This window comes from Aethalodelphis obliquidens, unplaced genomic scaffold (assembly GCF_003676395.1).
Source record: "Aethalodelphis obliquidens isolate GAN/ISIS:26980383/991018 unplaced genomic scaffold, ASM367639v1 scaffold13, whole genome shotgun sequence".
NCBI lineage: Eukaryota > Metazoa > Chordata > Mammalia > Artiodactyla > Delphinidae > Aethalodelphis > Aethalodelphis obliquidens.
The window spans coordinates 29337090-29350535 of NW_020837957.1; the positions used below are offsets into that span (position 1 = coordinate 29337090).

The 13446-nt window shown below is 39.8% G+C and overlaps 2 protein-coding genes across 4 annotated transcripts in view; one reads left to right on the forward strand and one right to left on the reverse strand.

Annotated features, from left to right (window-relative positions):
- LOC113624496 (uncharacterized) overlaps positions 1-1194 on the forward strand; it is a 21307-nt gene extending 20113 nt beyond the window's left edge. Inside the window, exon 4 of the mRNA XM_027114374.1 lies at positions 985-1194. The gene's annotated coding sequence lies outside the window, so the exon portion shown is untranslated. The remainder of the gene's footprint in view (positions 1-984) is intronic.
- DNTTIP2 (deoxynucleotidyltransferase terminal interacting protein 2) overlaps positions 1-10410 on the reverse strand; it is a 13539-nt gene extending 3129 nt beyond the window's left edge. Inside the window, exons 1-6 of one of the 3 annotated variants that reach the window (XM_027114371.1) lie at positions 9954-10410; positions 7418-9054; positions 5707-5845; positions 2775-2870; positions 1555-1719; positions 1198-1461 (exon numbers count right to left, since the gene is read on the reverse strand). In XM_027114371.1, the coding sequence (XP_026970172.1) occupies positions 1438-1461; positions 1555-1719; positions 2775-2870; positions 5707-5845; positions 7418-9054; positions 9954-10025 (2133 nt within the window). In that variant the 5' untranslated portion in view covers positions 10026-10410 and the 3' untranslated portion in view covers positions 1198-1437. Of the gene's footprint in view, positions 1-1197; positions 1462-1554; positions 1720-2774; positions 2871-5706; positions 5846-7417; positions 9076-9953 lie in introns of those variants that run through there. The other 2 variants (XM_027114373.1, XM_027114370.1) reach the window with 2 other exon arrangements.
- Between the last annotated feature and the right edge of the window lie 3036 nt (positions 10411-13446).

Consider the following 13446-nt stretch of genomic DNA (forward strand, 5'->3'; position numbering starts at 1 on the left):
TAGAACCTTCTTACTGACCACTCTGCATCTGTTCGTATGTTCAACCAAGTAAAATTTACAATGTCTACTATGTGCCAGGCACTGTGCTAGGTGTTAGGGAAACAAAGACAAAGAATATCTGGTCCCTGCCAGTGAGGGGGCCAGAATCTTTCTAAAAAATTTTATTTATTTATTTAATTTAATTTTAAAATAATTTTTAAAATTAATTTATTTTTTTTGGCTGCATTGGGTCTTCGTTGCTGCTTGTGGGCTTTCTCTAGTTGTGGCGAGTGGGGACTACTCTTCGTTGCAGCGCACAGGCTTCTCACTGCAGTGGCTTCTCTTGTTGCAGAGCACAGGCTCTAGGTGCGCGGGCTTCAGTAGTTGTGGCTCGCGGGCTCTATAGCACAGGCTCAGTAGTTGTGGCGCACAGGCTGAGTTGGTCGGTGGCATGTGGGATTTTCCCAGCCCAGGGCTTAAACCCATGTCCCCTGCACTGGCAGGCAGATTCTTAACCACTGCACCACCAGGGAAGCCCCCAGAGTCTCAAGGAAGATCCGAAGGTACACAACTAAAAAATTAAAGCATAACCTAATATTATGCTGAACAAAACACTCTAGATGCTCTGAAAACTAAATGGCGAATTCTACCAAATGGAGGTAAAGAAGGTTTTACAAAGGATGACATTTTAGCTTGGATTTGTATGGGTAAAATTTCACCAAGCAAACATGGCAGAGCCAAACACTTGTAAAGTCAGAATGACTAGACCAGTCTGTGCATATCCTGAGAAGACTGAGTAGCTGAGTGTGCTGGAGCTTAAGAGGAGACCATGTGACCAAAAAAGGGGTAGTGAGCTGGTCTGGGTGCACATGGTGAAGGGCTACATTAAAGGGTATAGATATAGACTCTATCCTATAGGTTATAAGAATCACTGAAGGTACCATTGAATATCTTGATTATCACCGAGCAGAGGTGTGTCATGAAACAGATTGCTATTTTTTAAAGGAAAGATGACTGCCTACAATGTAGAGGATGGACCAAAAGGGAGAGCAGACCTGGAGGCAAAGGACTATTACAGTAATCCATGAGTGACAAGAAAGGTAGCCAAGAAGAACGAAATGAACTTGAGAGCTACCAGAGGGTGAATCAATTGGACTTTCATCTGAAAACACTTTGGAAACCAACTTTTATCTTGTTTTCAGAATAAAGAACCTTGAAAAAAAAAAGAGTTTGGTGTACATGAGTCCCTCTTTCCTGCCCCATCCTGCAAGGAGTCTTGTTCTTAGGCTAATAATACTCATATATGGTACACCCATCTTGTAAGTTTCATAATTTTTAGAGAAGAAATTATGAAAAACTAGTTACCGTTTGGAAACCTAGTTACCGTCTGGAACACCATCTTTCTATATGGAAAGCCATTACAAGCTGGTGGCTGTCTGAATTGGGTTCTGGCCATTATTATACGGCCCAAGCAGATGTGCTCTGTAATTATTCATTTAAGAGTAAACAAATCGCTATAGTGCTTTCCACTAAAATCCTCAGAACATCACTACCATTATTCTGTTTGCTTCATACCTGGAAGTACTTGGGGAAGCCGTCTCTATCATTTTTCTTGTAAAACCTTTTTGGGTCCATGCTAGCTCTCATCTTCAGTGCTTTGAGATCATTTTTCAATTCATCTGTCAGTTCTGGAGCTTTCATACCAAACCAGCCATCACCTGCTGTTTTTTGTCGCTCTTGCTGAAATTCAAATTTCAGAAACAATTAGAAAATTCTAATTTTAATAAGCAGTGTATAAACTATACCTCACTCCCCCTAAAATTATAAAGACAATTTCATGAAAAACAAATAAGGTTACTTTACAGGAATGTATATATTATCTCCAGATTCACCTTTCATAAAATGATTAGATCACAAAAAGTGATTTCTCTGATAAATCAGGCACAGCACTGTCAGTTTCTTAAATGAGGGCTCCTTAAAATTTACTTTGTATCTTAGTAAGAACTGCTGACTTGTTGGGAGAGTAACCCACAGCTTCAATTTTCATTGTCTAGAATACCCTACACAAGATGTAATGTATAAAAAACATTTTTACTTCTGGAGCTTTTACATAAACATTAACACTTTTACTGAGTCACCGAGTTGTCTCAGAAAGTTACTCACTCCAGCAAGTCCAGAAATTTCTATTATTTCTAAAATTCAAAAACTTGCTATTTTTTGAAAACTCCTAGCAAGTTACTTGCTTAATTTCATTTTTTGTTCATTCACGCAACAAATATTGGAGTGTTTACCATGTGCCAGGGTGCTCTGGTCATATTAGTGACTACTGGAGCACCATCCTCAAATTTCCTCTTAAGCTCTCTCAATAATTTCTTTATCCTTATTAGTTGAAATGGAAGTAGTCCCCTGTATTTTACTAAAGAAAATACCTTCTGTGCTTTCAGTTGGCAGACTAAATAGGCCAGTGTTTTTAATGGTTACATTCAGTTCCCTACAAAAGCCCACAACGGAGCTCCCGGCCTTCTGTGAACAGTACCCATAAGCCAAGAGGTGTGGTGTGGACGGTGACCTCATATGCTGGCTGCCACTGTTTTTAAGGATGGTAAAAAAGAGCTTTCACTTTGTGAAAATCTATAAGAAACGTTGTTTATGGAACCATATTTTACGGGCTCTTAGATATCTGTAACAATTTTCTTTGGAAACGTATATATTTTAATTGTACAGCCATGTTAGATAAACTGAACATATATAGTCAAACACATTAAACATTCTAAATAATGAGTCACTGTACTCACTCTGCGTTTTTTCTGAAGTTTATACTTTGATTCACTATATGGTGGGACACAGTAGTTTTTTTCAAAATCAGGAGTAATGACGGCTTTCTGCAAAAGCTGCAAAAATATTAAACTGGTTTTAAAATGTCAGAATGTCATTATTGTTTCAACATTATTGCCTTATAAAGGAAACATCTCCCACACTGAAGACTACTCCAGATATATTAACCTTCTATATGGACAAACATACTACTGCAAAGCTTCTCCTGTCCTTAAATTTGTAAATTATATCAAAATAAAAATGCTTTAGAAGACAAACTGAAGGGTTTAGGCAATCTATAAAATCAATATTCATCTCAAATTTCTTCTTCTAATCTGAGTCTGCACACACCAGATACACGTTAATGTGTCCACTTGCATTTCATTGGTTTGCAACCAGCCACCTGCACCAACCAACTGGAAACGAAAGACAACAGGAACAATGCCATAGAGTTCTTGAACTCCCTGGAAAAAAACCTGACTAGGCTTTAATAAGTTCTTCGATGCTGGTAAAACAGCTTTCTGTGAACTGAGGAGACCAGCTAGACTACTGATAAGAAACAGCAGTATAGATTTTGATTAAACAACATATGCTTTTTATGGTATACCAATGAAATTATGCCATCGAGCAAATCTGCTTTTGGCAACCCAACAATATATTAAAGATGCTCTTTCAATGTCAATTCATACAAAGATCAACTTCATTCTTTTTAACAGCTGTTATGCACAATTTTTCTTCTTGATATTTAGTTTAGTAAGTCTCCATTACATTTTCCATGAAACATTGTAAACACCATCTCTGCACACTTGTGATTATTTCTGTAAAACAGATTCCAAAATGTGTCATTTAAATTTTCATAGGGACTACTAAATTGCCTTGCATCCAAGTAGTATAAACTCCTACCAAGAGTTAATCACTACCATTTTCTTTACATAGCCAACACAGGAGATTATCCTTTTGTGTTTTGTCAGTGGTACTTCATGAATGTTTCCCTTTGCTGTTGATCAACTTTTTGTGTATTTATTAGCTATGTATTGTAATATAAGTCTTCTTCTGGGGTATGCCTGTATTTTGGGGGGGGGTTATTTTCATTTTTATATAGCGTTGTGTTCTTATTAATTTGTAGAAATGTATTTTGTATCTTGGTATTAACCTGTGGTCTTTTACTTGTCTTTAAGGTGTTTTTATTTGCCTAAGTTTTAAAATTTTAAGTGGTCAGATCTGTTTATCTTTTCCTAAATGTCTTCTGCATTTCTTGTTACTTGCCTAGGGTTATTAAATACTGTCTTAATACTGTGTATGTGACTAAAAGGAACCTGAGGGTTATTAGTCATTTCCCCAGTATAAGAACTAAAGACAGCTGCTCCTTAACCCTCAAAACAGTTCACAGGAATACAGCAAATATTAATTTGGTCAATAACATTTGAAATTATCAATTTAGAAGTCAATTATCAATTCAGAAATCCTCAATTCAGGTTCAGGACTAGAAGTTGCTGGGTAGCACAGTAGCAGTCTAGACTTTCCTATCAGAGAAGAGAGCATGACATTTATTTAATAGATTATTAAGAACTGGTTGTGTGTCAAGTACTATAGTAGGATTTAGACTGGTTCTCAACTGAGAGCAACTGGCAATATTTGAAGACATTTTGAGGTGGGGGGATGGTGCACTGGTAGAGATGGATGCTACTGGCACCTATGGGGTAGCGGCCAGGGATGCTGCTAAAAAATATCCTACAAGGCACAGGACATTTTCCCACAACAAAGAATTATCCAGTCCAGAAATAAAAGACAGTAAAAAAAACAATGAATACCACATGATCAATAATCACTTAGATCTATACTGGGTGTTGCAGAAGCAGAGAGGAGGTAGGGGGAAGGACTAGGGTCAAAGAATGCTTCCTAAAGGTTGTGATTTATAATCTCTGCATTGGAGGTAGGGGGAAGGACCAGGGTGTGTTCAGGGAACTATAGTAATTTTCAATGGTAAGAACACAGCAGGTGGACAGTCAGAGCTAGAGGAACAGAGGCACCTTGAATGCTCTGAGGAACTACTACAGGACTTAAACAGCATATCATGGTCCGATTTGTATTTTTAGAAAAAGAAATCTAGCAAGACCATGGAGGATGGCTTGAAGAAGAGTAAGGAGGCCACTACAATAGTCTAGATGAAAAACACAACAGATGTCACTAGTCAGTGACAGTGGGGTGGAAAGGAGGGGGCAGAGTAGAAAGTATGTAACAAGCACCGTCCCCTAGGCTTAGTTGTTGAGTGCAAAAGGGAAACAGATTTTCCCTTGCAAAAGGAGGAACTGGTTTAGATAGGGAAGAGAAGGGCAATTAGTGAAGTCAAGTGCCTGAGCACATCTGAATGAACAAACAATAGGCACCTGGATTTAAAGACCTGGGTAGGCTGCAAGGCTAGAAAATACTGATACTAAAGATTTGGAAGTCATTCAAGGTGACAGCTGAAACTGAGGGTTTGGATGAGGATACCTAACCTGTAATTTCTTTCTGAAAAAATATGTACAATTTTATGTCTATGCGCACATGTGCTTTTTTTCCTGGTGGGGTTAGTGGGCACTCGCAGCTTTCAGATTTTCAACACAGTCCAAAGCAGTTAAGAACTAAAAGTATAGCAAGAAAAGAAAAAACACAACCCTTGGGATCATAACTGGTGATTGCAAGAAGAGTAACACTGATCCTATATCACTCTAGTTTTCAAGCCTCATCTTCTATAGCTGGGACTTTATAATAAAAAAGAAGAAATGATTGTCCTGGAAAGAGGGAAAAAAGAAGCACAGTAGGCTAATGTGGTTGCACTGTAGGAAAATTAGTCTCTTACCAAGGACTAATCATTTCTAGAAGTGACTGGTTAGTTCTATGAAAACCAATGGGATGCTTTGTGCAACTTACCTCATTTTTCTTTTTCTCCTTGATCTGTGTTAGGGTTCTCTTGTTCAACTGTAGCTTGTCTGCACTGACATTAATATACAAACCACCCAGCTGCTTAATACTCAGACCAGGATCTATGCTGCTGCTAGTCAACTTCAGACTGAAAGAGAAATGATCACTTTTAAGTGATTAAGAAATGATCTTTAGATCATTTAGTAATTCAAAATGGAAACAATTGAGGCTGTATTTTTATTTAGAAGAAAATTATGGGATGAATAATGAATTAAGCCTTTTGGAAGCACATCAAAATTTATTCCCTAGTTTTTCTTAGAAGAGGATTAAGGCCATATTACATGACAACAGACTTCATAAAGGGATTTTATAAAGAAAGAATTACAGAAAAGAGGAGGAAATACATCTGGCAATTTGCTCAACTTCACATATACGTAGTGAGTTAATATACGTCCACATACTTCCATCTCCAAAGCCAATGAGAAAGACAGAGTCTTCTACTCCGAACTTCTAAGTGATCCAAATTTGGAATGTTTTTCTGGGTAATTTAAGGGCATTTAGTAGTGCCTCTAAATCAGTGAGTTTTAAACAATGAGCATTCGTACTTTCCACTGGAGATTTAAAAAAAGTATAACTGTCAAACCCTGGATCCACCAAATCAATCTTCTGCAGTTGGCTTGGGCTCCTGCTATATTTATGTAATAAAATTTTCTACTTTATATTACTGAAGAGTCCTTTTTATAAACAAGTACACTTGGACTTACAGTCAGTTTCTTTCCTAATTATTCATAAAAACTGAGCAGTTAAAAGTTTTGATAATCAACCTCTACTGGAAAGTGAAATCATTCAATTGTAGTGCCTTGGCAGTGATTCTCAACCCTGAGTGTACATTACAGTTATCCTGGGGAGGAGGTGTGGCATTTAAAAAATAAGTACACCTGAGACTAGCCTCAGCGATTTCACTGGTTTACAGTGAAGACTAGGCATGTTAATGGATAGTTCCTTACCAAGGATACCTGTATTTCCAGTGGATACACTGCCACCAAGGGCCTGTGCCTAGGAAAAACAAATTTGAAAAACAAACAAAAAAGAAACTAAAGAAATAGCCCCCAAAGAGTGCTTTTCAATGGGTGATAGATGGGATTATAGGTTATTGTTTTTCTCAGGTTTTCCTCTATTTTTCAATTTCTCTACAATCAACATGTGGAAAAAACCAAGTTACCTCCCTTCCCTTTTATATGTTGCTCTTAATAATCGTGCAAGAAAACCTTAACAGATGATTTTGTGTGTGTGTGTGTGGTATGGGGGCCTCTCACTGTTGTGGCCTCTCCCGTTGCGGAGCACAGGCTCCAGACGCGCAGGCTCAGCGGCCATGGCTCACGGGCCCAGCCACTCCGCGGCATGTGGGATCTTCCCGGACCGGGGCACGAACCCGTGTCCCCCGCATCGGCAGGCGGACTCTCAACCACTGTGCCACCAGGGAAGCCCCAGATGATTTTTAATGTACCACCAAACGGAGTACTTTTAGCTCTCATTGGTGGGAAAAATATGACTAACAAAGATACCCACATAAACAAGGGAAATGCTGGATAAAAAAGCTCTTCCATAAAGAACCCAAAGTAATAATTTTTTCAATTTCTATGACTAATACTTTTATGGTAAATTAGCCACTTCAAACATGTATCAAAAACTTACTTTAAAAAATAAAGATAAAACTTACAGTTTAGATTTTGTGCTATTTAGTAAGTTGTCTTCATCACTAAACTCATTATCTTTACTTCTGTCACTGTCTGATGGTTCTTCTTCACTTTCTTCCTCCTCCTCCTCTTCCTCAGTGGCAACCTCACTTGCCTTGTCTTCTTCATCCAAGCAAAAATTTTTATCAGCACTCAATCGAGGAGTTGTGTCAATTACAAACAATGCATTGTCAGGTGATGTATTTTCTGAGTCTCCATTTAATGACTCTTTTTGACCACTATTTTCAATGAAACACACAGTGTCCTCTTCATTCTCACTGTTTTCAGACTGCTGGCTTTCATCACTGCTGAGAACTAATAAAACAGAATCATCTTTATCCTGAGATGTGCTGGGCTCAACTTCACACAGCTTGGTATCACACTCAAAATCTACATCCCTTTCTTTGCTCATGTCTTCGCCAACACCTATAACTGTGCACTCTTCTTCTTCATCACTATCACCACCATCACCAAGCTCTATCCAGTCACTTGTTTTTATGCTGCTGTTTCTCTCTTCATTCCATCTGTCCACTTCCACAACTGCAAATGTTTGAGCTAACGATTTCATTACAGCCTCACAGTTCAGGTTTGAGGATGCTGAGGCAGTTTTGTTACTTTCAGGGGTTGAATGCCTTTGCGAAACTAACTGCTGAAGGCTAGTGTCCTGAAGTTCAGAAAGACTCTTCAACTGAGAATTTTTCTCATTAATTTCTTTTCCTGCCTCTATTATTCCTTTGGCTTCTTCCTCTAAGCTCTTACAATTCTGCTTTGTTATTTCTTTGAGAGGTGAAACGTTGTCTTGTTTTTCCTCTCTTATATTAAAACTTTGGTGTTTTTGCACTATTAGTTTTTTTCCTGAATTTCCAAAGGAGTCATTATCAGGGTCATCATAAGTTTCATTATTAGAGATATTTGGCTTATTTATCTGAGAAAGCGATCTTGCTAGCAAACGAGAAGTTCGTCTAGTATCTGAATCCTCTAAATTCACAGGTGTATTTATGATTTGCTTTTCATTTCCTGGTACAATCTTAGTATCATTCTCCTCAGTTTGTGCCTGTAATTTCCTTTGCATACTCCTTGTTGTTCTCCTAGTTGCAATTCCAGAAAATGAAGAAATGTCTGAGCATGATGACTCAGCATCAGAATTAGCTTCCACATGGGATTCTTGGTTTGGATCGGTTTGGGATTTAGCCTTACTTCTCCTGGTTCTTGTTGTTATTTCTGTGGGATGCACAATTCTAGAAATACCTGAAATATGTGATTCTGCTTCAGAGACTTCTTCTTCAGTATGAGACTCACTTACTCGAGTTATTTTCAGCCTTTTCCTTACACTGGAAACTGGGGTGCCTGCAACTAAGATCTGCCTTCTCCTAGTTACTCTTAAAATGGGATCCTGGGCCTCAGACACAGAAGAACAGTTTGACTCTGCTTCAGAGATCTCTCCATCAGTAGAAGGTTTGTTCATTCCTGGTAATGAACCTGTAGTTCCGCTCTTCCTCTTCCTGGTTTTAGGAGCTGGACTTTGTTCCCTACTGGTCTGTGACTCAGCAATACTTGGGTCATCAGATGGAGATTCCTTCTGGCCTTTTGGATGTGCGTGAATTCTTGAGGCAGCAGAATTCTACAAGCCAGTGAAAATACACTGTGATTTAGGTAGGGATGGGACAAGAGCAAAGTGAATGAGGCACTCCCCTCAGAAGCAAATTTTAAGAGAGCACTAAAAAACTCAGTAAACAAGATTAATGCAAAACAATAACAACAACCATCACCACCCACAATTTAAAAAAAAATCAATACTTAAATACTGGATCTGACTGCATTTGCAGGCCCTGCCTCACTAGCGTCACCTAAGTCCTGGATCTGACTTTAGGGAACAAAACAAATAATTGAAAAAGAAAATTTTCTCCACTCAAAGTCACATATGCTAGGTGGACCTACATTCCGACATAACATATAGGAAAAGACGAAAGATGGAATCGGTCGCGGTGCTTACGTTTTCATACCTAAGCGAATTAATGCTCCCTTCCCTTCATTGCAATATCAAAGGAAGCGGACGACTAACGCCACTGAATTACTAGCTGGCGTCACCACAGCCCTCCCCACGCCAGAAGGAGGTGCTGTCGGGGCACAGCCAGTCTTCCCACGTGAAAATGGTGCTTTCTCCATCCAATCCAGCTAATGAGGCTCACGCTTGGTGGCCGAAATTAATCCTCCTTAGCACGGTGTTAGCAGTAAGATTAAAAGGCCTGAGCTGTGCATCGGCATTACGGAGCTGAACTACCGCAAAATAAGTTACCTAATCTCTCTATTCCCTGCCAAGCATCACGTTAAAAGACCCTAGTGAGGTCTGAGGAGGAAGCTACAGGCTTAGCGCGGAGCCTGGTACACAGCTGCGCGCTGCCAGTTCCGGCTTTTCTGCCGCTCCTCCCCAGGCTCCGCGGGACCCCAGCGCCACCCACCTCCCTGAGCACCGTCCTGCGAACCAGCAAGAAGAAATGAGGGAGTCTTGAGATCTCCTACCTTCTGCTGGGAGCTTTCAACTGACGTGGTTTGGATCCCGGCCTGAGGCCGCGCGGACCTAGTAACCACCATCCTCCAGGCTTGCAGCCGCCGCGGCAGCCCCACCGCGCTCCGGAAGTGCGTCAGAGAAGCGCCACACTCGCGTTTTCCCGCGAGAATCCCGGAACGCGAGAATCCCGGAACTCGAGAACTCGTACCGCCTCCGCCCCTCCGACCTAGGCCAAGGCTGTCTCACCCCGGGAGCCGGAGGGAGACGGGTATTAGCGTTCACGGCAGTGCGGTAGAAGACCCAGCAGCCTTGTGCAGGGAGAGACCGTCCCGGCGTGGCCTAGGGCCCTCGTCCCCGTTACACACGAACGAATTGGAAAATAGCATCATCTGTGGGAATGTAAATTGATACAGCCACTATGGAGAACAGTATGGAGGTTCCTTAAAAAACTAAAAATAGAATTACCATATGACCCAGCAATCCCACTACTGAGCACATACCCAGAGAAAACCATAATTCAAAAAGACACATGCACCTCAGTGTTCATTGCAGCACTATTTACAATAGGCAGGTCATGGAAGCAATCTAAATGCCCATGGACAGACGAATGGATAAGGAAGATGTGGAACTATATACAATGGAATATTACTCAGCCATAGAAAGGAACGAAATTGGGTCATTTGTTGAGATGTGGATGGATCTAGAGACTGTCATACAGAGTGAAGTAAGTCAGAAAAAGAAAAACATCGTACATTAATGCATATATGTGGAACCTAGAAAAATGGTACAGATGAACCGGTTTGCAGGGCAGAAATTGACAGATGTAGAGAACAAACGTATGGACACCACCGGGGGAAAGCAGCGGGGTGGTGGTGGTGGTGGTGGTGGTGGTGATGGTGTGATGAATTGGGTGATTGGGATTGACATGTATACACTGATGTGTATAAAATGGATGACTAATAAGAACCTGCTGTATAAAAAAAATAAAATTCAAAAGAAAATAGCATCATCTGCTCTACTACGTCCATCCTCTCATTTGTTCAGCAGAGGTCTTAATGCAGCCATGGGTATGGCCGAAGGAGACGTTTGCATTATTTATAATACCTTAAAAAAATCATATACTCTTGTATTACTTGTGAAGTTAAATATAAAATAAAATTTAAAGACGTGATTCGGGTAAAAGATGTATATGTTAAATGCCCAGGAATTCGGAGGCTAGTTAGGAAGCTATATAATTTAAAGGTGCAATGGTGAGTAGAAATTGGGAATAAGCAGAATAGAAGAAATGTTAAATTGTAAAGGAGAGAGATTAAAAAAAATTTTTTTGCAGTGAAAGGAAGAGAATGACTAGAATCAAGAGACACTTTGATTTTTCTTTTAGGATAAAGGGTGGAGAGCTAGGATATGTTTGAGGGTAATGGAAAGGGATTGAGGAAGTAAGTAAACAGTCGTTGGAGATGAGAATGAGCGGCTCATCAAATCTCCCTTACTTTAGAACAGAAAACCAATTTTTTTTTCTTAAAGTCACAAAGTACAGAATTTTCAGTGGGCAAACTGCCATTCAGCTACATAGCTCCTTTCATAGTTCCTCTTGCAGCCAGATACAGCTAGGTTTGGACTAATTACGGATCAATTAAGTGTTGTGTAGTTCTCTAGGGACATCTTAAAAGAGAGGAGGTCCTCCTTGCCTTCTTTAACTTCATTTCACTCTGTGGAAAGTTGTGTTCCCTGGTTTTCAAGCAGCAATCTTGTGCCATGAAGATGAGGGCCATGCTTTAAGGATGGCAGAGCAGTAGCAAAGAAAAAAATTGAGTTTCTGACAAGTTGTGGAACTGCTGTATCAGTTCTAAATAGCCTAATTTTGGAGCTGTTTCACCTGAGAAAAACACCTCTTTTTAAACCAGTTATTTGGGGGTTTTCTGTGTTTTGCAGCAAGCCTAATCCCAACTAAAGAATGGAATTAAAAAATGGAAATGGAGGAGTTAGCCACAAAAGAATGCTCCTTCCTTTGAGGCAAGAGGGAAGAGTTGATAAATGAAGCAGAGAGGAGACTATAAATGCAGGGAAATTAAAGGGGGAAGAAAAGGAGGGGATTTGAGGTAGATAACAATCTCTGTAAGAAGGTGATTCATCTGCTCAGATGAAAAAAGTTTAGATTGACTGTCATGGGGAATGTGGTAAGGAGCAAAAAGAAGGAGTTTTAGTAGGGGCAAGTAGCAATGAGAGTAGGTAAAAGAAAGAACAGAAGATGGGCTAAATCTGAAGAGGATGTGGAGTGGTGTAGAGGAAGGAAGATGAAGCAACTGGAGGTGGGTGTTGGAGACAACAGCATCAATCATAGTAATAGTAGAGCACTTACTGTATGCTGGGTACTAAGTGCTTTACATACATTAACTCATTTAATATATATGACAACTTTAACATGAGCAAATGCATGAAAATAGAAATTAAGATCACAGGTGTGGGTGTAGAAAATTGGGAGAGTATTAGAACACCAGTGTGTATTGTTCACTTACAAGCATGGCCCCTTTAAAACGAAACAAACCAAAAAAACACTCCCAAATATTTACAATCTAAAAAGTTCAAGAAACAAACATTAAATACTAAGATTAAAATGTTAGTACATATTCATAATATAAGAAGACTGAGCTGGTCTGCTGATCAGGGGCAAAACTGCAAAGTATTGTTTTTGTTTTATGCGAGCTTACCGGGTCTGCCATGTTTCCCTATCTCTACTTTCTTTACTTGCTCTCTTCTTTACCCAAAGTGGATTTGGGGAAAATACAGTATAAAAACACAGTAATTATTACACAGGCCCAAAGGGAAACTCTCCCATGACTGTCTATATTTTACTAACTAAAACTCTTAAATTATAGGGTTGAATCTCTCTCTGGAATTTTAGGCATTAACCAAAAGATGAGCGTTTTAGTGCATAAGCCTTCTAAAAGTACATTTTGCATTATTACATACAAAACATTACTTTTAAATTAAGTTTGACGGGTAAGATGGTCTCCAATGATCCTATCCTCTGGTCTTCATACCCTTGAGTATGGGCTAGACCTAGTGACTTATAATGAAAAGAATGTAACAAAAGTGATGGGTGTCACTTTCAAGATTAGGTTACAAAAAGAGCTGGCTTCCATTTTGCGATTTCTCACTTGTTCATTCTGTGCTTGTTATGAGCTGCCCTACGGGGAGGGCCATGTGGCAAGGAAGTGAGGGAGGCCTCTGGCTTACAGCCAGAGAGGAACTGAGTCCAGCCAACCACCTCACGAGCGAGCTTGGAAGCAGACCAACCTCAATCAAGCGCACAGGAGAGACTGGAGTCCCAGATGACCCTGACTGCAACGTTTTGAGAAACCTTGAGGTACCCAGATGCAGCAACAGATACTACAGTCAGTATTAATTTTGTCTGTTCTAAAAACTTCATGTAAAGGAAATTATGTATTTTCATGTCCAGCTTCTTTTACTCACTGTATTTGAGACTCATCCATGTTATTTTGT